Source organism: Rana temporaria, chromosome 6 (genome assembly GCF_905171775.1).
Source record: "Rana temporaria chromosome 6, aRanTem1.1, whole genome shotgun sequence".
NCBI lineage: Eukaryota > Metazoa > Chordata > Amphibia > Anura > Ranidae > Rana > Rana temporaria.
This window is the reverse complement of record NC_053494.1, coordinates 127,998,557-128,021,614: the sequence shown is the minus strand read 5'-3', so window position 1 is coordinate 128,021,614 and position 23,058 is coordinate 127,998,557. Positions and strand designations below refer to the sequence as shown.

At 44.3% G+C, this 23,058-nt stretch overlaps 1 protein-coding gene across 1 annotated transcript in view; it reads right to left on the bottom strand.

The window, feature by feature from the left end:
- The window catches only part of PLEKHM3 (pleckstrin homology domain containing M3), a 223,887-nt gene that overhangs the window by 151,778 nt on the left and 49,051 nt on the right, over positions 1 to 23,058 (bottom strand). The window contains exon 3 of the mRNA XM_040357361.1: positions 5,971 to 6,906. Coding sequence (XP_040213295.1) covers positions 5,971 to 6,906 — 936 coding nt within the window. The remainder of the gene's footprint in view (positions 1 to 5,970; positions 6,907 to 23,058) is intronic.

Below are 23,058 nucleotides of genomic sequence, written 5' to 3'. Positions count from 1 at the left end.
TGATTACCACTCGGACCTTGCCACTTTCTGGCACTAATTTGTCAAGCTAAACAAAGAAAGGATTTGTACCTCCTGTAAGGTCTCAATTAGAACTGGCTTCGTCTGCATTATGTACCATTCAACTACGACACAATGACTACAATTACTGGAATTTGCACTAAATAACTGAAGAATTTGCAGCAAAGCCCTTCTCTCCCAACAACAGTTTTCTTCTTCTAAACAGAGTGGTGAGAATGGAAGTCTTGGGTTCCTACGACTTAGAACTGACAGTGTATATACTTTGGGTTAAATGTCAATTCAATAAAAAATAAATAAAGATTTGAACTCCAGTCACTAATCACGAACAAAAATGTTTAGGCACTAGCATGGATCTGATTTTGTGCTTGGCATTATCAAGAACAAACAGGAAGAGGATCCCTCTGAAGCGGACTGGCAGGATCGCCACTATTTACTAAGCCTTTCCCTTCTAAATTAAATAGGAGGCACATAAACATTAGTTGTGAGCGACAAAGGAAAGTAGTCGCTAATTTTTAGAATTAGGGTTTACATACACTTTAATAGCAGTTTAAAGCGGTGGTTCACCCTAAAAAACAAGTTTCTACCATGAAATTCAGCATACTAGCGCAAGCTACAGTATGCCTTTATTTTATTTTTTTGGGCTGTACTCACAGTTTAATCACGTAGTTAAGTTTCAGACTCCCCGCGGGGAATGGGCGTTCCTATGCAGAGGGAACATGATTGACGGCCGGCTATGGCGCGTCACGCTTCCCGAAAATAGCAGGAGTAGGACTCGGCTCTTCACGGCGCTATACGGCGCCTGCGCACAGACTAGGAGGCGCCATGAAGAGCCAAGTCCTATTTCGGCTATATATATATAAAAATAAATAAATAAATAAATAAATAAATAAATAGTTTTCCTCATATATATGGTTTTTCTCAGTTTTCCTAGGCCAGTTAAAAAAAACAAACAAAAAAAAAACGGCAATACATGTTGGTTAGCACAAAAGTTATAGGCCCGGATTCAGAAAGAAATGGCTATCTTTAGGCGGGCGTAGCGTATCTCATATACGCTACGCCGCCGTAATTTTGAGAGGCAAGTTCCGTATTCAGAAAGAACTTGCGCCCGAAGTTACGGCGGCGTAGCGTATATGGGCCGGCGTAAGCCCGCCAAATTCAAAATAGGCTGGTAGGGGGCGTGTTGTATGGTAATTAATCGTGACCCCACATAATTGACGCTCCTTACGAACGGCGCATGCGCCGTCCGTGAAAGTATCCCAGTGCGCATGCTCTAAATCACGCCGCAAATAGTCAATGCTTTAGACGTGAACGTAAACGACGCGTAATTCAACGCTGTCCCGACGTCCATACTTAACATTGGCTACGCCTCATATAGCAGGGGTAACTTTACGCCGAAAAAAGCCTTACGTAAACAACGTAAATCAATGCGCCGGGCCCACGTACGTTTCTGAATCTAGCTCATTTACATATTCTACGCAGAAATCAACGGAAGCGCCACCTAGCGGCCAGCGTAAATATGCGTAGGAGACTTACGCTGCTCGTATCTAGGCAACAGTGAGGCGTATCCGATTCTATGAATCAGGCGCGGAGATGCAACGCCTCACACTCAGAGTTACGACGGCGTATCTGGAGATATGCCGTCGTAACTCCTTTCTGAATCCGGGCCATAGTGTCTACAAACTATGGGAAAGATTTATGGCATTTATATGGCGTTTTTAATTTTTTACTAGTAATGGCGATTGTTTTTCGGTATTGCGACATTGTGGCGGACAGGTCAGATACTTTTGACACATTTTTGGAACCATTAACATTTACAGAGCAATCAGTGCTATAAATATGCACTGTTACTATGTAAATGTCACTGGCAGGAAAGGGGTTAACACTAGGGGGCGATCAAGGGGTTAATTGTGTTCCCTATGGTGTGTTCTAACTATGTGGGGAAGGAAACTCACTACAGGAAATGACAGATCGTGTTTTCTACTTTGTAGAAAGACACGATCTGTCCTCCTCGCCTCAGACAGCACAGAGATTTGTGCATTTACACACACAAACCACAAGCTCCCACTGGTGAAACGCGATTGCGCGTGGCAGGCAGCGATCGCATTCGCCGGCCACCCGCATCGGGTTACCCACTGTGCAGGGGGCGCTCATGCGCCCTCTGGTTGGTTTCCTGGGCGAAGCCATGCAGTGTTATTTGTCCCTTTCTATGCTGGAAATACCTGGTTGATCCTGCCTGTTCCTGTGTCCCCCTATGGGAACGGACCATGGTAATCATCGCTGCTGATCCACAATATTGTGGTCAAGTTTACGTGCCTCCATCATCCTGCTGTGCTCAGGGTCTCTCCCCCTCCCTCCTTGCCTGTCAGTTCCTAGTCTGTGAGCCATCTCTTCCCCGCCCTTCCCCTCCCACTGCTTTTCTATGTGTTTGCAAAGTTAGCGATGACAATTACTGGAAGCCCTTCTGTAATAACAAGCTATACTGTGTAGTATCTGTGCTTTTTTTTAATTATACAGCTAAATATCTTCTTTCACATCGCCGATGTGTGGTTATGTGACCTCCCAGCTGACGTCAGATGGGAATCTCAGCCCCTCCTGCTGTAATCCTCAGATCGGGGAAGGAGAGCAGCAGAATGTCACATGACCACAAAACAGTGATGTGAAATAGGGCATTTAGTTGAATGATTTAAATAAAAAAACAAAGACACTGCACAGTATAGCTAGTTATTACAGAGGGGCTGCAAGTAATTGTCATCACTAACTTTACAACCACTGTAATGGACAAATCTCCCCAGTCGGCTATTGTATGCTAAACAAAAATGGCAAAACAATAATTTGTAACTAGCTTTTAGAGTAGGCAGCCCATAGACTGTGCACATTTCTTTCCTGCAGTGATTATAGCTAGCGGCTATAGAAATACTCCAAAAGGGTCACACTGCACACTACTATTAAGCCATACAGTATATGGCTATTCTTAAGACATAGACTTAAGAGCAGACTAAAAGTGCATGAATACTTACTGTAGATAAGTGAGTTATACTGTATGGGCGTTCGTGTTTGTATGCAAAGTTCTGCCAACCTAAAAGTCAAGGTCGGTTTGGTAGGATGACACCAAACGCATATAAAAGTGTTCAGGATACATGTACAAAGATTAGACCAGGGGGTCGACAAAATCCGGGCGCCAGGTCGCAATTGCGACAAGAAATTGTGATCTGGCACCCGCGGCGGCCGGTAATTGAGGCCGCGGCCTACAAGGCCGCAAATCGGCGGCCTCAATTACCGGGCGCAGCGGGGGAGGTGGGTGCGCACGGAGTCACAGGATCCTGTGTCTCCGTGCGCCCCCGCCGCGCGATCGCGGCGGGCCCACGACGGATGGTAATTGAGGCCGCGGCTTTGCGAAGTCCCAAGCTCTTCCTTCTGTGAGCTGTGACCTTCTGTGAGCTGGCGCCATCTGGTGGTGGCCGTTGGCATTACAAGTTAAACCGCTTTCTAATGTGTAATCTTTCACTATTTTCACTGCCAACTCCTTCCCTCTAAGTAGAAACATTATATATATTTTTTGTTCTAACAGCCTAGAGAATAAAATGGTGATCGTTGCAATACTTTCTGTCACGCCGTATTTGCGCAGCGTTCTTACAAACGCACTTTTTTTGGGGAAAAATATACTTTTTTTTAATTAAAAAATAAGACAACAGTAAAGTTATCCCAATTTTTTTTTATTGTGAAAGATAATGTTACGCCGAGTAAATTGATACCCAACATGTCACGCTTCAAAATTGCGTCCGCTCGTGGAATGGCGACAAACTTTTACCCTTTAAAATCTCCATAGGCGACGTTTAAAAAAATCTACAGGTTGCATGTTTTGAGTTGCAGAGGAGGTCTAGAGCTAGAATTATTGCTCTCGCTCTAACGATCGCGGCGATACCTCATGTGTGGTTTGAATACCGTTTACATATGCGGGCGCTACTTACATATGCGTTCGCTTCTGCGTGCGAGCTCGTCGGGACGGGGCGCGTTTTCTGGCTCCTAACTTTTTTAGCTAGCTCCTAGATTCCAAGCAAATTTGTCAAACCCTGGATTAGACTATAACTTCATGGAGCTCTTGTTCCCTGATGTGTGCACTATTGACATTGTCTTTAGCTTTCAAAATTTAAAATATTTTTTTGAAAGTTGCAAGTGGCATCTCTGGTAACTCTATTGACCGAATGTAGTTTTCAGGGCATAAATCATCCTAAATGAAAATGTATGTAAACCTTTAGAATGAACATCTCTTATTTGCTTTGTCTCTTTGGTCTGTTAAATATGTTAAAAAGTATTTAGTTATACAGTAATATGTTCTAATAATATGTAATAAGCCCCCACAGCCGCCCTTGTTCACTGCTCGGGCGGCTGCCATCTCTCTCGGGTGTTACTTCCGGGTATCACGGCTCCGGCGCTGTGATTGGCTGGAGCCGCGATGATGCGGGAGCTGGCAGTCACGGCACGGCCTCCATTAGGAACGGCACGATCGTCTTTGCTAAAGTGCGCCTTTGCCGTTGTCTACGGCGCATGCGCCGTAGACATCGGCCCCTGTGATTTTTGTAAAGATCTCCTAAACCGTGTAGGTCTAGGAGATATTTCAAGCACCTACAGGTAAGCCTTAATCTAGGCTTACCTGTAGGTTAAAGTGGTTCTAAAGGGTTTAAAACCACTTTAAAGTGTTAGTTTACACTTATAAAAAATGTAGAGACGAAATAGAAAAGAGTGGAGATTTCAAATATCTGGACGACTGGGGCAATTGCAGGGCTGCTGACAGATCAGCAACCCCCAAAGGTAAGTACAGCAGGAACCGAAAGGGTGGGGGAGGGTGTCCAGTGTTGGTTCACAATTTTTCTGTAAAGGGAAACTAACCTTTTACGGACTGGTAAGCTGTAATATACTATGGGATAGATTCAGCAAAGAATTACGCCGGCGTATCCATAGATACGCCGCGTAAATTCAAAGCTGCGCCGGCGTATCTACTTTCTGTATTCAGAAAGCTAGATACGCCGACATTAGCCTAAGATACGACTGGCATAAGTCTCTTACGCCGTCGTATCTTAGGGTGAATTCTCACGCTGGCCGCTAGGTGGCGCTCCCGTCGTTTTCGGCGGAGAGTATGCAAATTACCTCGATACGCCAAGTCACAAACGTACTTGCGCCCGGCGTTAGTTTTTTACGTTGTTTGCGTAAGGCTTTTTCGGCGTAACGTTGTGCCTGCTTCTATGCGGCGCACTCAATGTTAAGTATGGACGTCGTTCCCGCTTCGATTTTTGAATTTTTTACGTCGTTTGCGTAAGTCGTTCGCGAATAGGGCTGGACGTAATTTACGTTCAAGTCTAAACCAATGACGTCCTTGCGACGTCATTTAGAGCAATGCACACTGGGATATGTACACGGACGGCGAATGCGCCATTCGTACAAAACGGCAATCACGTCAGGTCAACACACATTAACATAAAACACGCCCCCCCTTACACATTTGAATTACGCGCGCTTACGCCGGCCCCATTTACGCTACGCCGCCGCAACTTACGGAGCAAGTGCTTTGTGAATACTGCACTTGCTCCTGTAAGTTGCGGCGGCGTAGCGTAAATACGATACGCTGCACCGCCGTTATATTGCGCACCCCTACCTGAATCTAGCCCTATGTTTTTCTTTTCGGGTTTAGATATGCTTTAACAAATTTAAACTTCTAAACCCTTTGTAACCATTGTTATCTCACATTATCATCAGTATTGTCTAGTTATGTTTTATTATGCTTAAAACTTGCCTTGTAGAAAAATAGAAGATTGACATGGCTTAAAGATGTCTATGAAAAAAAAACTGAAAGCATCCAAATCAATTATTTATCAGATCATGTGCTTGGCTTAGCTGTTGAACCTGTATCAAGGTGTGTTCACTTTGAGTGATCTTAGACTTTAAATATTTTTTTACCTGCACACTTGAAGCTTTGAGCAGTGAGACCTCTCTCCAAAGCTAATGTTGTCAAGATACCAAGGAAACTTGAGGTTACAGACTGGCGCTTGTTCCTCTGCAGCTCCCTAAGTGATGGATGTTCTTTGGGTGTGTTCCTAAGAGGCACAAGCAGATGCTGATCTTGTTGTTGAGCAGCATTAGCAGCAGATATAATGGCATCCATCCATTCTTGAGCTTTCTGGCGGGTTTCAGTTCGAAGCCGAAGAACATCTTGAGGAAAAATTACTTGAAAACAAGAATCGTACCCATCAAGAGTGTCCATCTGGACAGATGCACAAAGATTAACGTTATAACTAAGTAATGGATCCTCATCCAGGCAACTAGACTGATACGCCGTTAGGTGTGAAGTGGATAGAACAAAAATGAAGGCCTTCCAGTTGTTATGGATTGTTAATCGATAAAGGGTCCCTGTTTTCAGTGTGTTTTTGTGGTGACCATTGGTCAAGTTCATGGCTCTTGAAAGCTCTGTAAGCTTGTTTGACAAGCTTTGATTTTCTAAATAGTCACAATTGTTGTCAGCCACATTTTTAGACCTTGTTATGACATCATGTTGATTGCTCATATAATCTGAAACTAAAGTCAAGGCACGTACTCCCTCCCATAACTTCTGCCCCCAGTCCAAGGCCTCCCAAGCAGAATCTGCTTTCAGTTGCAATTGACTGTTATCTGACATTAATACTTCAACTAGTTTGGTTTCATGGCTTCCAGTAATGGTGATGCTTTCTATATTAGCAAGAGGATAAGAAGTGATGGCATTGTGATTACCACTGCTATCAGTACCATAGATGTGCAGTTTGTACTGAGATATCTCAGCATAACAATTCTTCCAAAAGCTTTCTTGAGTTTTTCGAGTCTCCAGGAATCCCTTTTTGAGAATATTTGGCAACATGTGTTCTAGGAACAAAAAAAAACAAAAAAAGCATTAGGAAATATCAGAGAGATTAGAAAGGTTATACTGTATGACACTATATGATTGCAAATTGACAGGATCCTGAAATATTTTAGAAAGATCAGAAGACACTCGATGTCTCACAATTGCTTTTCTATGAGCTTCCTTTTCCTTTTTTTTAATCAATACATTTTTATTTGGTTTTATCACAAAATAAACCAAAGAAAAAACACCATAACAGAAAATTTGTAACATAGTGTTACAAACCAGTGTAAAATGCAAAAATATATTACACAATAAACAGAAGAAAAGAGAAGTATTTATGCAATAATTGCACAATAGTAATAGGAGTACAAGAGTATTCTTAACAGTCAAGTTTAATGACATAAAACTATCCAATGCCGCATACACACCATCACTTTATGTGATGAAAAAAAACGACATTTTCTGTGAAGTAAAAAACGACGCTTTTGAAACTTCAATTTTCAAAGACGAAGTTGCCTACACACCATCGTTTTTTCACAATGTTACGTTCACCACTTTTTTCCATTGAAGCTCGCTTCATAACTAGCTTCTGGGCATGCGCGGGTGTAAAAACGTCGTTTTAAAGTCGTTTTTTGCTACACACGGTCAATTTCTGTGAAGTAAAAAACGACGTTTTGAAAAACGACACATAAAATTGAAGCATGCTTCAATTTTTTTTTTGTCGTTTTTCACAAGACATAAAACAACGTTTTCCCCCACACACGGTCATTTAAAGTGACGTTGTTTTTTTTCATCACATAAAGTGATGGTGTGTACGTGGCATAAGATTTGTAGGTGGACAAATATATGGTCCTAACAGAGAAACGGTAATAAACAGGAATAAGAACACACTGTATCACAAGTCTGCCTTAAATATTGTACATTTCACGTACGCTCAGTCTAAATTGTATATAAAATATAAGTGTTGTCTTGATTTATAAACTTTAAACCAACCGGACCAAGATTTCTTGAGCTTCTATTGATGTACTAAAGGAGTAGAGGCTGTTCACTTAGCAAAGTGCAAGTTCACTCAGCATAATGAACATTCGTATAAAGGTGAACCTGTGTTAACATTGAAAAGACAAACAAGAAAAAAAAAAAATCTTGACTGATTAGTTTACTGAGCACAGCTTCATTCACTAAGCTCTGTGAATGTTCACTAAGCTCTGTGAATTTGAGAGGTCAGATAGTTCACAGACCAGCAATTGTCAGCTTATCCTGCGTATGTTCTGTTAAAATTAATTCTCTATAATGTTTCTACAATGAAAACATCGATGTATGTCAATATATATGGCTCACATTGTCCACTTTAGCTGCTGCTAAACGGACATTCAGAGACAGTTGGACACTTTTTTCAATTGCGCCTAAACTCAATGTTGTATTATGTATACATGTACACAAAAAAAATGAGTCCAGACGCTGAGTTTAGAGGCATTTCAAGCGTTTTCCGTTTTTTGGCTATTATATATATATATATATATATATCACACACACATACATACACACACACACACACATATACAGCCCTCAAAAATTCACTCTTTTACTCGCATTTTGCGAGTATAATTTTTTCCAGGGCGAGTGAGGATCGGGAGTGAACCAGGCTGACAGCCAGGAAACTGTCAGGCGGCAGGGCTGGACTGCCTTGGCGCCGCTTTGAGTGAGGCTGCAGTAGGACACCTTCATTGCAGGACAACACAGTGTCCCGCAATGAAAGTGACAGTCTGGGAACAGGGGTGGACCGAGCTGCCATAGCTCTGGCTCTGCCTCCACCTCTTCCACCTACTACTGATCACTGGTTGCTATAGCCGCTTGGCGTCTGGCAACCAGTGACGTCACTGCCTACATTGAAAGCAGAGGAGGATTTCACTTCTTCCTCCTCCTCCTCTGCGCTAGTGCTGCTGGGGAGTCATGCTGCTGGTTCTCTCACCTCCGCTGACTGGCTTGCTGCTTCCTTTTGGGTGTTTCTGACACCCTGCGAGGCATCTCTCCCTCTCACTTCCTCCCCCTTCCTGCCCACCTCACACTAACACTCGGACTGAAGTCCCCCCCCCCCTCTCCTTGGCTCGGATGTCAGGAGGGAAGGAGGGGGAGGAGAATGGACACAGCACTCAGGAGGACGGGACATGCTGATCTGAGGTCAGTACATACACAGTACATACATACACATACTTGGCACTTGCAAGAGAAGGAGACCCAGAGACAGGGGGCAAGTTGGCAAAAAATAATACTTGCAGTGATTTGGGGGGATAAGAGCATGTTGTATATACAAAAACATGTAATAATACCAAAGCTGAACAGCCCTGCCCTGGTCATAACCCCTCACCCTGCACTCAGCAGCTCAGTTCGTCAAAAAGCAGTACAAACTCAAACATGAGGGGTGGGTGCTGTGTCCGTCCATGGACTTCAGAGAAAAGGATTTTACGGTGAGTATAAAAATCCTATTTTCTCTTTCGTCCATGGACGAACACAGCTCCTTTAGTCTTGACAAGTGGGACGTCCCCAGGCAGTGTCAAAAAAACGAGGGGTGGGAACAGCAAGCAAACAAACTTCACCCCAAACAAACAGAGCTCCTCAATGGAGAAGTTGCAACCTTAAACAGCCGCCTGCAAAACCTTGCGGCCAAAACAAGCATCTGCAGATCCATGCACGTCAACCGTGTAAAATTTAGTGAAGGTGTGAACGGATGACCAGGTCGCCGCCTTACACACCTGTGGGACAGACGCTTGATGTCGAAAAGCAAAAGGAGGAACCAATCGCCCTGGGCCCACCTTTTTAGGGCACAAGCCTGAATCACAATCTTTCTGATCTACCGAGAAATGGCGGCTGACGAGACCGGCAGGTCTTTCTTTGGACCAGTCACTGACACAAACAGCGAGTCTGACCTCCGAAAACAAAGCCGTAGCAGACAGATACACCCGCAGAGCATGTACCACGTCTAAGGAATGTAACACAACCTCTTTGGGATGCGACGGCAGAGGACACAAGAATGGAAGTACAATGTCCTCATCCAGATGAAAAGCCGAAACCACCTTCGGAAGAAACAAAGGCTGCGGGCGAAGCACCGCTTTATCCTTGCGGAGGATCAAGTAGGGGGACTTGCAAGACAAGGCCGCCAACTCAGAGACCCTCCTGACAGATGTAATGGCCACCAGAAACGATACTTTCTAAAAGAGTGTCAAAAGAGGAATCTCTCTGATGTTCTCAAAAGGGAGGTTTCTGAAGTACCGAGAGCACCAGATTCAAATCCCATGGAGGTAGTGGTGGTCGAACCGAAGGAGCCACCTGTCGGACCCCTTGCACAAACGTACTCACCAGTGAATGAGCCGCCAGGGGTCGTTGAAAGAAGAACAGGGCTGAAATCTGCCCCTTAATGGTGCTTAAGGCAAGTTTCTGATCCACTCCACGCTGTAGAAACAGCAGGATCCTGGAAACCAAACATGCCGGTGGACGCCACTCCATCTCCTCACACATAGAGATGTAGGCCTTCCACGTGCGATGGTAGATCTTCCGTGCCCTCAGCGAATTACTGAATCCGACAGGCCTCAGTCCCTTAGTACTTGGCTTTCAATAACCATACCTGTAAAGCCAGCGACTGTAAAGCAGGATTAAGTATGGGACCTTGCGACAGAAGGTCCTCCCGCATCGGCAGTCGCCAAGGGGCATCCATCACCAGGTTGGCGTACCAGGGACACAGAGGCCAATCTGGGGCAATTAGGATTACTGGAATCCCCTTGGTCTCCACTCAAGGAAAAAATTTCAGAGGGGGAAAAGCATAGATCAGCCGATACTGCCCCCACAGGGCCACCAACATGTCAGTTGCATCCGCCCAGGGACCTTTTGACCTGACCACAAACCTCAATACCTTCCGATTGAGTCAAGAAGCCAGGAGATCCACATCTGGCATGCCTCATTTTAGGCAAAGGAGTTGAAACACGACTGGTTGTAGTGACCATTCTCCTTGGTCCAGCATCTGGCGACTTAGTAGTCCACCTGCCAATTTTTTTCAGCCCGGGAATGTATACGGCCGATAGAGATGGCACGCTGGATTTGAGTGACCTCCGATGCTGCAGCCGAGCTCCTTGTTCCTCCTTGATGGTTGACATACGCCACCGCCGTGTCGTTGTCAGCACTTCGCTGGTCTGGTGGCTGACATCTCCGGCCCTTCAGTCCGGAAATTCGTTTCTTCCCTTTCACTGGACTGTGATCACGACGGGGGCCAGCCTGACCAGTTGGGGGGTCCAGTCGACTCAAGGTCACAGGAAGAATCCTGCCTGCCGATCAATGTACTGGAACTTCGGGCTATCAGGCAGTGCCTCTCCACATGGTCACAGAGGCTACAGGGGCATTCAGTCAGGATCCAGCGCTAGAGGTCCAGACAATGTAAAAATCCCCACAAAGATGGCCGCCGGTTACCTCAGAAAAAGCGTGCGGGCTACAAGAAAATGGCCGACCGCTGTATTAGCTATGGAAACAGTGCGGCTACAAGAAAAAGGCCGCCAGCTGCATTAGCATTAGGAACAGCGCGTCTTTCTGAGGTAAAATTAAAAATAAAAGGCCGCAAAAACACTGGGCCTCCAAACGGAGGCCCCCCACAAGGCAGGCAATCCACACTAGAGCTGACCTGGACACACCGCGCAGCTCACAGTCAGGACTCGGGGGGACCCCCTGAGGGACCCCCCCGGTGAGGTACACAGCAGGTACACGGCAGGCCCAGCAAAGCATAGGGAGGAGGGATGGATGGATGGGGAGAGAAGAAAGGGAGGACTAGAGACCCCCTAATTGACCACCCCAGGAATGCCCAGCTGTTCCATCCTGCCAAGACAGGGGGAACCTTACTTACCCGTCCCTGCTGGACACATTCCTGGCAGACCCATCACCGAGCAGTACGGAGTGGCTGTCGGCCACGGCCCACTGTGACTGGACAGCAGTAGTCCGTTCATATGTTGGCATATAGCTCACCGGCCACCCCTGGAGAAAACGGGGTATGTCGTGGCTGACCCCTGGGCGGGGCTGTTCAGCTTTGGTATAATTACATGATTTTGTATATCTAACATGTTTGCCTAGTCCTCTCCTAATGGAGGGAACATAACCCACCTGTCAAGACTAAAGGAGCTAGGTTCGTCCATGGACGAAAGAGAAACAAATCCTACACTTCGTAAATCTAGACATTTAATGGCTCATGGTTTTGTTCTAGCATTCATTATGTATACTGGATAAGAAGAAAAAAAAAAAAGAGGAAGAACAGAAAAGCTATTACATGTCTTTGAAATCACACTAATCCCTTTAAAGTACACATAATGGTTATGCATCTTTGACCATTTTTTTTTTTTTTTTCGTAATCCAGTAAAAGGGTTAGCAAATCTGTACTGCAATTTGGTTCTCTGTTCTCTGCACAGATGACATTTTCAGCCTTGTAGATGTCTTTTCCATCCCCAAATGTACCCTCATTCCCACTTGCATTTCTGACCTACGGACGGGTTTGATTAGATATTCTCAATACAAATATAAGAAGCACTCATGTTTCTATTTCGACAACAAGCTTCTCAATCTTCTGTGAAGTGGGCAGTTCTTTTAAAATTCTAAAATCTTTTAAAAGGTCAGGATGTAAGCTGGCATGGAATAGATCAATCAAAAGCCATGGCCCGATGTCCCTTCCAGATTTAATGAAAGAGGCAATACCTTTTCATTTAATTTAGTTCCACAAATAGAGAAATTGAATTAGAGGGGGGAACAAAAGAAATGTAATCACAGAAAATCACCTAACATCTGGGCAGAGCTTTTACAGTGTAAAAAAATACAGATGGGACAACAAACATGTAATGTGCAATTTTATAACTATAGCATTTAAGGCCTCTTTATAGGCTCCCTTATTAAAACAAAGTAAAGTGTTACTTAAGTAAATGTACACATTGTAAATAAATAACAAATCAAATTGGAGGTTTAGGACGCTGTGTAAAATATATATAGAAACTGAATGCAATGATTTCCAACTGTCATAAACATATACTTTATTCACAGTATATCAAAAGGACAAGATCATAAAAAAAAAGAATAAAAAGAAAAAAGAAAGCCTGGAAGGCCATGTGATCAGCAGAACGAGGGTGCCATGCAGGACTCCCACAGACGTGGGCAGGTCGTACGGGCAGGCAGTGTCCCACTGTCAGGAAGAATCAATGAACTACCAGAGCACTCAACAGCCAGTGCTACAGTGACATGTTATACCAGGAATATGGGTGTAACATGTTCCAAAAGGTGAACTTATCCTTTAAACTTAGAAAATTTACTATTTGAAAAAAATAAGGCAATTTTGAAATTGATTGCAGTTACATGTCTCAAAAACGTTGGGAGAAAAAGACCGCCGCTCCAGGTGAGTGCAATAAGCAATCAATGTCCTCCTCAGAAGAAGTGGGTGCTGGCAATGCACAAGGCAAAAATCTGGAGAAAAGATATATGGACAGCCGCACACCAAAAATAACCTAAAAAGGTAGCCTTTATTGGTGCAAAAGGATAAAAGCGCTACAAAACACAGCAAGCAGTGGGATATATATAGCTGACGCATTTCGCACAGAGGTCTAGTGCTTAGTCATAGTCTTAGGCCTCGTCTGACCGTTTTCAGCGGACATGTCTGCTCTGAGATTTCTGTCTGATGGTTGTACACACCATCAGACAGAAATCCGAGCGGACACGATACGCGGCGATGTGGCCGCGCCGTCACGGCGACGTGCGCGGCCCTGGAAGGTCAATGGTTCCACGCATGCGTCGAATCACTTCGACGCATGCGAGGGCTTTCGGCCGAGCGGACATGTACGGTGAGTCTGTACAGACGACCGAACATGTCCGACGGACAGGCTTCCAGCGGACATGTTTCTTAGCATGCTAAGAAACATTTGTCCGCTGGAAACCTGTCCGATCCGCCGGACAATTGTCCGGTCGGATGTACAGACGACCGAACATGTCCGCTGAAACTGGTCTGCGGACCAGTTTCAGCAGACATGTTCGGTCGTGTGTACGGGGCCTTAGTCATAGTTGTGACTAAGCACTAGACCTCAGTGGTGTGCGGCTGTCCATATATCTTTTCTCCTGATTTTTTTCTAAAAAAAAGGGGGGAAAAAAAGCTGGCAACGTGATAATAACAAGAAAGAACTAGAAGAACATTTTGCAACTAATTAGGTTAATTGTTAAAAGGTCAGTAACATAATTGGGTATAAAAAGAGCATCTTAGAGAGTCAGTGTCTCAGAAGTAAAGAAGTAAAGATGGGCAGAGGTTCACCAATCTGAAAAGTTAGGTCTAAAAAAATGTCAAACAATTTTAGAATAATGTTCCTCAAATGTACAGATGTACAGATGTAAAGATGTAAAGATGTAAAGATGTAAAGGCCCGGATTCACAAAGGATTTACGACGGCGTATCTCCAGGTACGCCGTCGTAAGCCCGAATGTGAGGCACTTTTTTGCCCTTAAAACCAGGGCAAAATCGTGGGTTGCGCGATATACGCCGATACCCGCGCTGAGTTTGAACAGCGGCGATCGGCTCAGAGACCAGCGCGGGAGAAGCGGGGAGGACACCACGAAGGCCGCAGATGAACGCCGGACCAGACAAGGCAGCCGATGGACGCCGGGCAAGACACCAAAACGGTAAGTAATAAAAAAAAAAAAAAAAAATCAGGAATTTCAAGGCCACATTAGGGGTGCGCGCTATACGCGGGTGCGCGCAATACCCTGATAAATACGGTAAATGTTTTATGCAGAATTAAGTTATAAAAATAAATATTAACAACAACTTTATCCGTGTCCACCAGTGCAGCCTGTGTCCCCCCTCCAGTGCAGCCTGTGTCCCCCCAACAGTGCAGGCTGTGTCCCCCCTCCAGTGCAGCCTGTGTCCCCCCTCCAGTGCAGCCTGTGTCCCCCCTCCAGTGCAGCCTGTGTTTCCCCCCCAGTGCAGCCTGTGTCTCCCCCCAGTGCAGCCTACGTCCCCCCCCCAGTGCAGCCTACGCCCCCCCCCCAGTGCAGCCTACGCCCCCCCCCCAGTGCAGCCTGTGTCCCCCCCCAGTGCAGCCCATCTGTCCCTCAGCTCCCGGGTGGAGGCGTCGGCATTTTCAGCTTCATAGCCTGGTTCCCTACTGCACAAGCGTGAGTCGCTCTGCACGTCTTGACTGGTCTCTGCTATCTTCAAGGACCTGTGTGTCTCCCAGAAGACATCGGGGGCAGAGGAAGGGCCGGACATGGCATAGATTGCCGCGGATTCTGCAGCGATCTATTGCCAGAAGTGAAAGCAAATACCTGTATTAGACAGTTATCTGCTCCCCCCCCCCCATTGAAAGGTGCCAAATGTGACACCGGAGGGGGGGAGGAACCAGATAAGCGCAAGTTCCATTTTTTGGGCGGAACTCCGCTTCAACAGAGAGGGGGATGCAGCCTTGAAAGATTCTGACTGCTTGAATTTGTTGATGAAAACAAGGGGCAGTAATCACGAATGCATCGCGGAATCTAATTGTATCGAATTGTTGACAGGATAATCATAAATCAAATTGAATCGTGAGACCAGTGAAGATGCTCATTTCTAATATTTACACAGTTCTACATGCGTATGTCTTATGTTTTGAAACATTTTTATTAGCTACAAGGTTGCTTTAAAATGGCATGCTGGCAACTAAAGCTGGCTGATTTGCTCCCCCATAGACATCCAGACTGTCATTCGACAGTAATTATTGTCCATGGTTACCATTTCCAATATCAGAAATAAAGTGCCACAATTTATAGACCAGAAAAATACAAACTACATAGAAAGCAGCCAAAATGCTTTTGGTGTTAGAACTCATTTTCTTACCGTCTCCACAAAACTAGAAGCTAGTTAAATTCATGAGGCTTCATATTATTGCATTCATATTTTATTTAACTTTCACCCCAGCAAAGCAGTACAGTAATTAAATTTAACATAAGAAGGGCTACTGCACGTTGCTGTATTTTTATTTTTTTTAAAGCAAAAAAAAGCAAGATATCACACAGCCCTATATCATGTAAAGATAATTTAAAATGAACAGATTTGCAATTATAATAATAAGTCACGTAATGCTTTTATGAGGATATTTGAAAGCACTTTGCAGAAACAAATTATATGTTATTAGCATTCGTTATAATGGGATTACACTGATTTTATCATGCAGTGAAAGATTTACAGAAGTCGTATTTTATCCACCATTAATGGAATAAAAGGCCAATGTAATTGGTATTTTAAGGTCATTCTAAATAAGAAGCTGTCTTTCCAAAGACAGGAGCCACACTGCACTTAGTCTACTTCGTTTTTATCTGCCTGCAGTTATAAAGTATTAGATTTTCTGCACAGATTCAGCTTTTCTCCAGATCTAATGAAGCTAGTTTGCTGAACCTTTTTGTGTGGCTGACGCGGTTACCAAAAAACGGAAGAAATTCGGATATCCTATTTTTTTTTATTGTGCATGGACAAAAATATATATAATATACATTTTAAAAATGTTGAATATATATTACCACCGACTACATCTATAATTGATATATAAGTTTTAAGCAAGTATCGCGTGGTTTACATATTGTGTTATGCCACGTACACACGACCGTTTTTCATGCCATGGAAAAAAAATGATGTTTTTCGTGACGCGATTCCTCTCAAGCCTGCCTTGCATACACACGATCGTGATAAAAAATGCTCGAGCAAAGCACGGTGATGTGCAACGGCACTATAAAAGGGGAAGTTCCAATCGAATGGCGCCACCCTTTGGGCTGATTATGCAAATTTTCCTTCTCATAACTTGCTTCTGAGCATGCGTGTTTTTTTCCCTGTAGTTAAAGCCTACACACGACCGCTTTTCACGACGAGAAAAATGACGACGTGAAAAACGACGAGAAAAAATAGAGCAGGTTCTAAGGGCCAGATCCACAAAAGGAATGGAATTTGGGGGGACCCCCAGCTTTTTTATTTTTATTTTTTATGAATGATTCATCTCTGAATTGCCAGAGCCGACAATTCATTAGAGCCGCAAAGCCGGTTTTAAATGCCTTTTTTCTTTCAGAAATGACACTTTGTGCAGGGACAGTTCTATGTACGGGAAACATGCGCTTTTTCACATGCTGACTTTACACCCCCCCAGGTACGAAATTTAAAGTAATATTACACTTTTATTGTTTCACTTTTAGCATTATTAAATTCACTGCTCCTGAAAAAACGTCCGTTTTTAAAACTTTTTTTTGCATTGATACTTGTTTCCTGGGACAGGACCCAGGTCCCCAAACACTTTTTAGGACAATAAATTGCATATTAGCCTTTAAAATTAACACTTTAGATTTCTCCCTTAGACTTTAACAGGGTGTTCCGCGGCTTTTCGAATTTGCCGCGAACACCCCTAATTGTTCGTTGTTCGCCGAATAGGCGAACAGGCAATGTTCGAGTCGAACATGAGTTCGACTCGAACTCGAAGCTCATCCCTACTCTGGAGCCTACACACGATCGCTATTAATGACCAAGTTAAAAAATGGCATTGTTCTCATGAAAAACAGTCGTGTGTACGTGGCATCAGCCTCTTGTGTCTCAATTCGCTTCCACTGCTTAGATTTCCCCACAATTTGTGTCTCAACATGCTCTACAAAGCTATAGGAAAGCTGTCACAAAAAGTTCTGCTTTCTAGTGACTTGTTTATCTTACATTATGGAGAATTCATTGGGGGGAAAAATGACACAATCATTCAGCTTTGTAATTGGCGTGGAGTCACGCAGAAGAGGGAAGTTTGGTGGGTGAATCAGGACAATGGAAATCCTGAGATAACAGGAAGGTTTTAGATGGGACCATGTCTCAAAGGAAAAAAAAGGAGTGAGACATCTGCCCTGGAGAGCTGCAGATACATGTCAAAATCTCCTTTCCACGATAGCCATTGGATGGATACAGCACATGAGCAGAAATGTTTATCCTGCTTTTCTCTGCAGACAAGGGAACAACTTTCTACTGCTAAGCAATTTTACAGAACATAAGCCCCCCATACTGTCCATTCGTGTATGTAAAATAAACTTCCTAAGCCCAGGTTCACACCAATGCGATCACAGACATTGCATGTGGTTCACACCCGCACCTGCCGTCCCGATCACATGTGATGTATGTGAAGTGTGAGTTCAGCTATACAGTTGTAGATTTGCACAGAAAAATGTGTGCGAAAAAAGTGTACAATTAACAATGTAATGACACCCACAGGGGTTCGCAGAAGGCAGAGTGAACTGTCTGCGGGAGAGATGCACTGCAGGAACCAGCGATGTAATTGTGCTGGTTCCCGCATCGCATCAGTCCGGTGCATTTTGCACAAAAACGCTGTGCAATATTGGTCCGTTTCAGGTCTGAATTCAGCCCAAAATTCAAGCCGAAATCGGATCTGAAATAGGTGAACCAGCACGCACCGGACTCCTGCTGTGAGCTGCATGCGGCTCATACGTGAACTAAGCCTGAATGAAGTGGATAATGGCTAGTGACTCTGTAAAATTATTAAACCTGTGTTTCTGTTTAGAAGATTCATAAAAGACAGGGGCTTTTCCCTATCCTAGTCTTTGAAAAACAGTAAAACAAGTTTAGGCTTTATGCAAAGTTTAATGAGGAGGCAATCAATATATACCTTTCTGGTGGCCATAGCTTAAAAAGCCTCTGTGATGCTACCCCCTGGCATCAGGAGGTATTTAACTGGCTGAATGAGTTGAATGCTTGTTTCTAAGGATGAGCTCCTGGCGTGTTCATTCACCCGACGTGCAGAGCCCGTCAGAAAGTCGGCACTGCACTGTGCTAATCATAAGCAGTAAGACATTGTCCCGATGCACGGATGCAGAGATTGGGAAATGTCTCACTGTCTGTGATTAACGTAGCGCAGTGCCAACTTCCTGGCGGGGTCTGCACGTGGACTTTGCGAACATGCCGGAGCTCACCTTAATTGTTTCCTCCATCATACTAAGTGGAATAAGCCAGCGAGAGGAACCCCTGTGTGCAATGAGAGCAGTACGCCATCATGCACCCAAAAGTGCTGAATATTTGCGGAGACCAGGGAGCAGTATTCTGCCATTTTTTCAAGACACAAGACACTGCAAATGTCTACAAGTTTTGTCATTTACAATTATGTACAGTACAGACCAAAAGTTTGGACACACCTTCTCATTCAAAGAGTTTTCTTTATTTTCATGACTATGAAAATTGTAGATTCACACTGAAGGCATCAAAACCCCATTACTCTCCTCCTTGGTTCTTCAAAGTAGCCACCTTTTGCAGCAGACACATCTCTAGAACTGTTAAGAGGAGACTGTGTGAGTCAGGCCTTCATGGTAGAATATCTGTTAGGAAACCACTGCTAAAGAAAGGCAACAAGCAGAAGAGACTTGTTTGGGCTAAAGAACACAAGGGATGGACATTAGACCAGTGGAAATCTGTGCTTTGGTCTGATGAGTCCAAACTTGAGATCTTTGGTTCCAACCCCCGTGTCTTTGTGCGACGCAGAAAAGGTGAACGGATGGACTCTACATGCCTGGTTCCCACCGTGAAGCATGGAGGAGGAGGTGTGATGGTGTGGGGTGCTTTGCTGGTGACACTGTTGGGGATTTATTCAAAATTGAAGGCATACTGAACCAGCATGGCTACCACAGCATCTTGCAGCGGCATGCTATTCCATCCGGTTTGCGTTTAGTTGGACCATCATTTATTTTTCAACAGGACAATGACCCCAAACACACCTCCAGGCTATTTGACCAAGGAGGAGAGTAATGGGGTGCTGCGCCAGGTGACTACCTCTTGAAGCTCATCAAAAGAATGCCAAGAGTGTGCCAAGCAGTAATCAAAGCAAAAGGTGGCTACTTTGAAGAATCTAGAATATGAAATATATTTTCAGCTGTTTCACACTTTTTTGTTATGTATAATTCCACATGTGTTACTTCATAGTTTTGAAGCCTTCAGTGTGAATCTACAATTTTCATAGTCATGAAAATAAAGAAAACTCTTTGAATGAGAAGGTGTGTCCAAAATTTTGGTCTGTACTGTACCTGTAATGACAGGGTTACTTTAATCATAGGGATACCTATAAAATAAATAAATAGACTATTGTCCAAGAAGTGTAAGTTTGTTTTCAATGTATTCCTAATAAACCTGGCTCTTTAAAGACTTATTTCCCCATAGATTCTAATGTGTTTGAAATATGAGATGGTCGAAATATGATCTATCCATCTATCTATCTATCCATTCATCTATGGCCAGCTTTACACTGTAAAACATGAGGCTGATTTCACAGATATGATGTGGTCACACATTGTATCCCACTAAACTATGTTTGGTGCTTTGCAGGACCATTCATCGCCTCACAACACACCTTGCCAGCGAACCTCAATGCATGTGCACTTTAGTTTGTTACAATGCACATATTAACAAAAATGTGAAGGACACTAGTCCCTTGGCCCAAAAGGACAAAGTAATACAAAGTAACATGGTCTGTAAAAAAAATGATTATATGGTCTGTAAAAAAAGATTATTTGTTGCTTGGCCTTTTGAGCAGTGGCCTTGTGCTATACTGTTTTCCAGGAGGGCTCCACAGTCCCAGGCATTCCTAGTTAGAACTTTTTCCACTGGGGGGGACCAAACAACCATAGTGATCTTTTTACTTTGGTGGGTACTTTCACCAAGGTCTCTGAAGCCACTACTCCATTCCATACTAGATGACATTTCTGAAGAAGGCGGAAGTATAGTCATGCCAACTGAATCACTGGAATGGATACGGTCAGTAAACCCAAGGCCAACATCTGTCTCCTGATTGATAAGGACTGATTGGTCTGAAGCATAGCCATGGCCGACTAAATATGGCGATCATAAGGGTTCAACAAGACCCCTTGCGATAGCATTGGGCAGCGATGGGTACTCTTTATGGAGACACCTGAGGTCTATTAAACCCCTGATATCTACCGTTCCCTTCAAAGCATCTACTCAAACACAGATCTGTTTGATCACATCTGTGGCTGTAACGGCCAGGGAAAGACAGTTTTGAAACTGGAAGTAATGAAATCTTGAATCCCCTTTACTTCCGGCTTCATTCATCACAGATCAGATCAGGGAACGGACATTCCTTCATCTCCTCTCTGTGCAGCCAACCCGTGGAACGGGATAGCCCGGGAATGGTGGTGGGGTTCCTCAGCGCTGTAAAAGTACTTGGCCGGCTTGTAGAACCGCTTGATAACTTTTTCATGACAGCCAAGCACTGACCCCAAAAAATTATACCAACTGCAGTCATGATTCTGGTACTAGACAAAGAGTGCAATCAGCGCAAAAATGTGTAAATATGATCAAAATAGTATAGTGCAAAAAACCCCAAATGAAGGTAATAAAAATAATAAGAGATATATAGAAAAATCTAGATATCAAACAATTATAAAATAATACGAAGTGAAAAACTTTACAGTTGAAGTTTCACTGGAATGCTAGCTGTACACCAAAAAGGACATTCACAAAATCCAAAACAGTATAGAAAATAGAAAACAGTGCAGCGCAAACCATCAGTATAAATGTGAAAGTGAACACATAAAACGAGTCAACAATAGAGAAAAGATCCAACGATCAAGTCCTTTAAGAGTCTTCACCACGTGAGAAATTAGACACCAAACTTAAAAACGTGTCCCTCCACCAGTGCAGATGGGTACTCTCACCTTAGCACAAGACCACAGTGTTACCAGATAGTCACATAAGCATGAATGAACCAGGGAACAGGTGATGATTCGAATCCTCATGTAAACAGCCACAGCATATGGTCAGGAACATATAGGGAAAGGAATGACAATCTAAGAGCCTCCGCTGGATTCAATTTCTTTAATTCAGTTAAAAAATGTACAGGCTACTCACATTTTAGCCGATTCAAATGAGCATGTAAACAATACTGGACATCTCAGAGTTCTTGGGAAACAACACCGAGCGACGTGTATTGAGCTCCTGACCCCCGGACGCGTTGCGTGAAACCACTTCCTCAGCAGGGCGGAGCTGTACACGTCACAACCTAGGTACACCTAGGTTGTGACGTGTACAGCTCCGCCCTGCTGAGGAAGTGGTTTCACGCAACGCGTCCGGGGGTCAGGAGCTCAATACACGTCGCTCGGTGTTGTTTCCCAAGAACTCTGAGATGTCCAGTATTGTTTACATGCTCGTTTGAATCGGCTAAAATGTGAGTAGCCTGTACATTTTTTAACTGAATTAAAGAAATTTAATCCAGAGGAGGCTCTAAGGCCCCATACTCACGACCAAACATGTCTGCTGAAACTGGCCCGCAGGCCAGTTTCAGCAGACATGTTTGGTCGTGTGTGGGCGCGAGCGGGCCGAATTCCAGCAAACATTTGCCCGCCGGGCCTTTTCCCAGCAGACAAATATTCCTGGACTTGTTTTAAAACAGCCCGCTGGAATTCAGCCCGCTCGGACATGTACGGTCGTCAGTACAGACCTACCGTACATGTCCAGGCGCCCGCCGTCCCTCGCATGCGTCGAATGACTTCGACGCATGCGTGGAAGCATTTTAAAGGCGGGCCGCCCACGTCGCCGCGTCATTGTCGCGGCGACACCGCGTCATCGACGCGGCGACACCGCGGACACGCCCCGCGTATTGTTTACGCGCGGACTTCTGTACGATGGTGTGTACAACCATCGTACAGAAGCCCTCTGGCAGACATGTATGGTGAAAACGGTCCGACGGACCGCTTTCACCATACATGTTTGTCCGTGTGTACCCGGCCTTAGATTGTCATTCCTTTCCCTATATGTTCCTGACCATATGCAGTGGCTGTTTACATGATTAGAATCATTACCTGTTCCCTGGTTCATTCATGCTTATGTGACCATCTGGTAACACAGTGGTCTTGTGCTAAGGTGAGAGTACCCATGATTCTGGTACTGTATAGCAACCTGCTGTCCAAGATATATATCTGGGACACCCTCCCCTAGTGCTTCATGAGGGAGCACCATCTTGTACTTTTGGACCACACATGAGCAGTGTGTGCCAACTCCTGCCGCAGCCGATAAGCTCACATATGGGGCCCAAAGGAACATTCTTTAAACTGAAAAGAATTCCTGTCTGGATTGTAGATTTAGTACATTATGCTGATATAGCCATATGG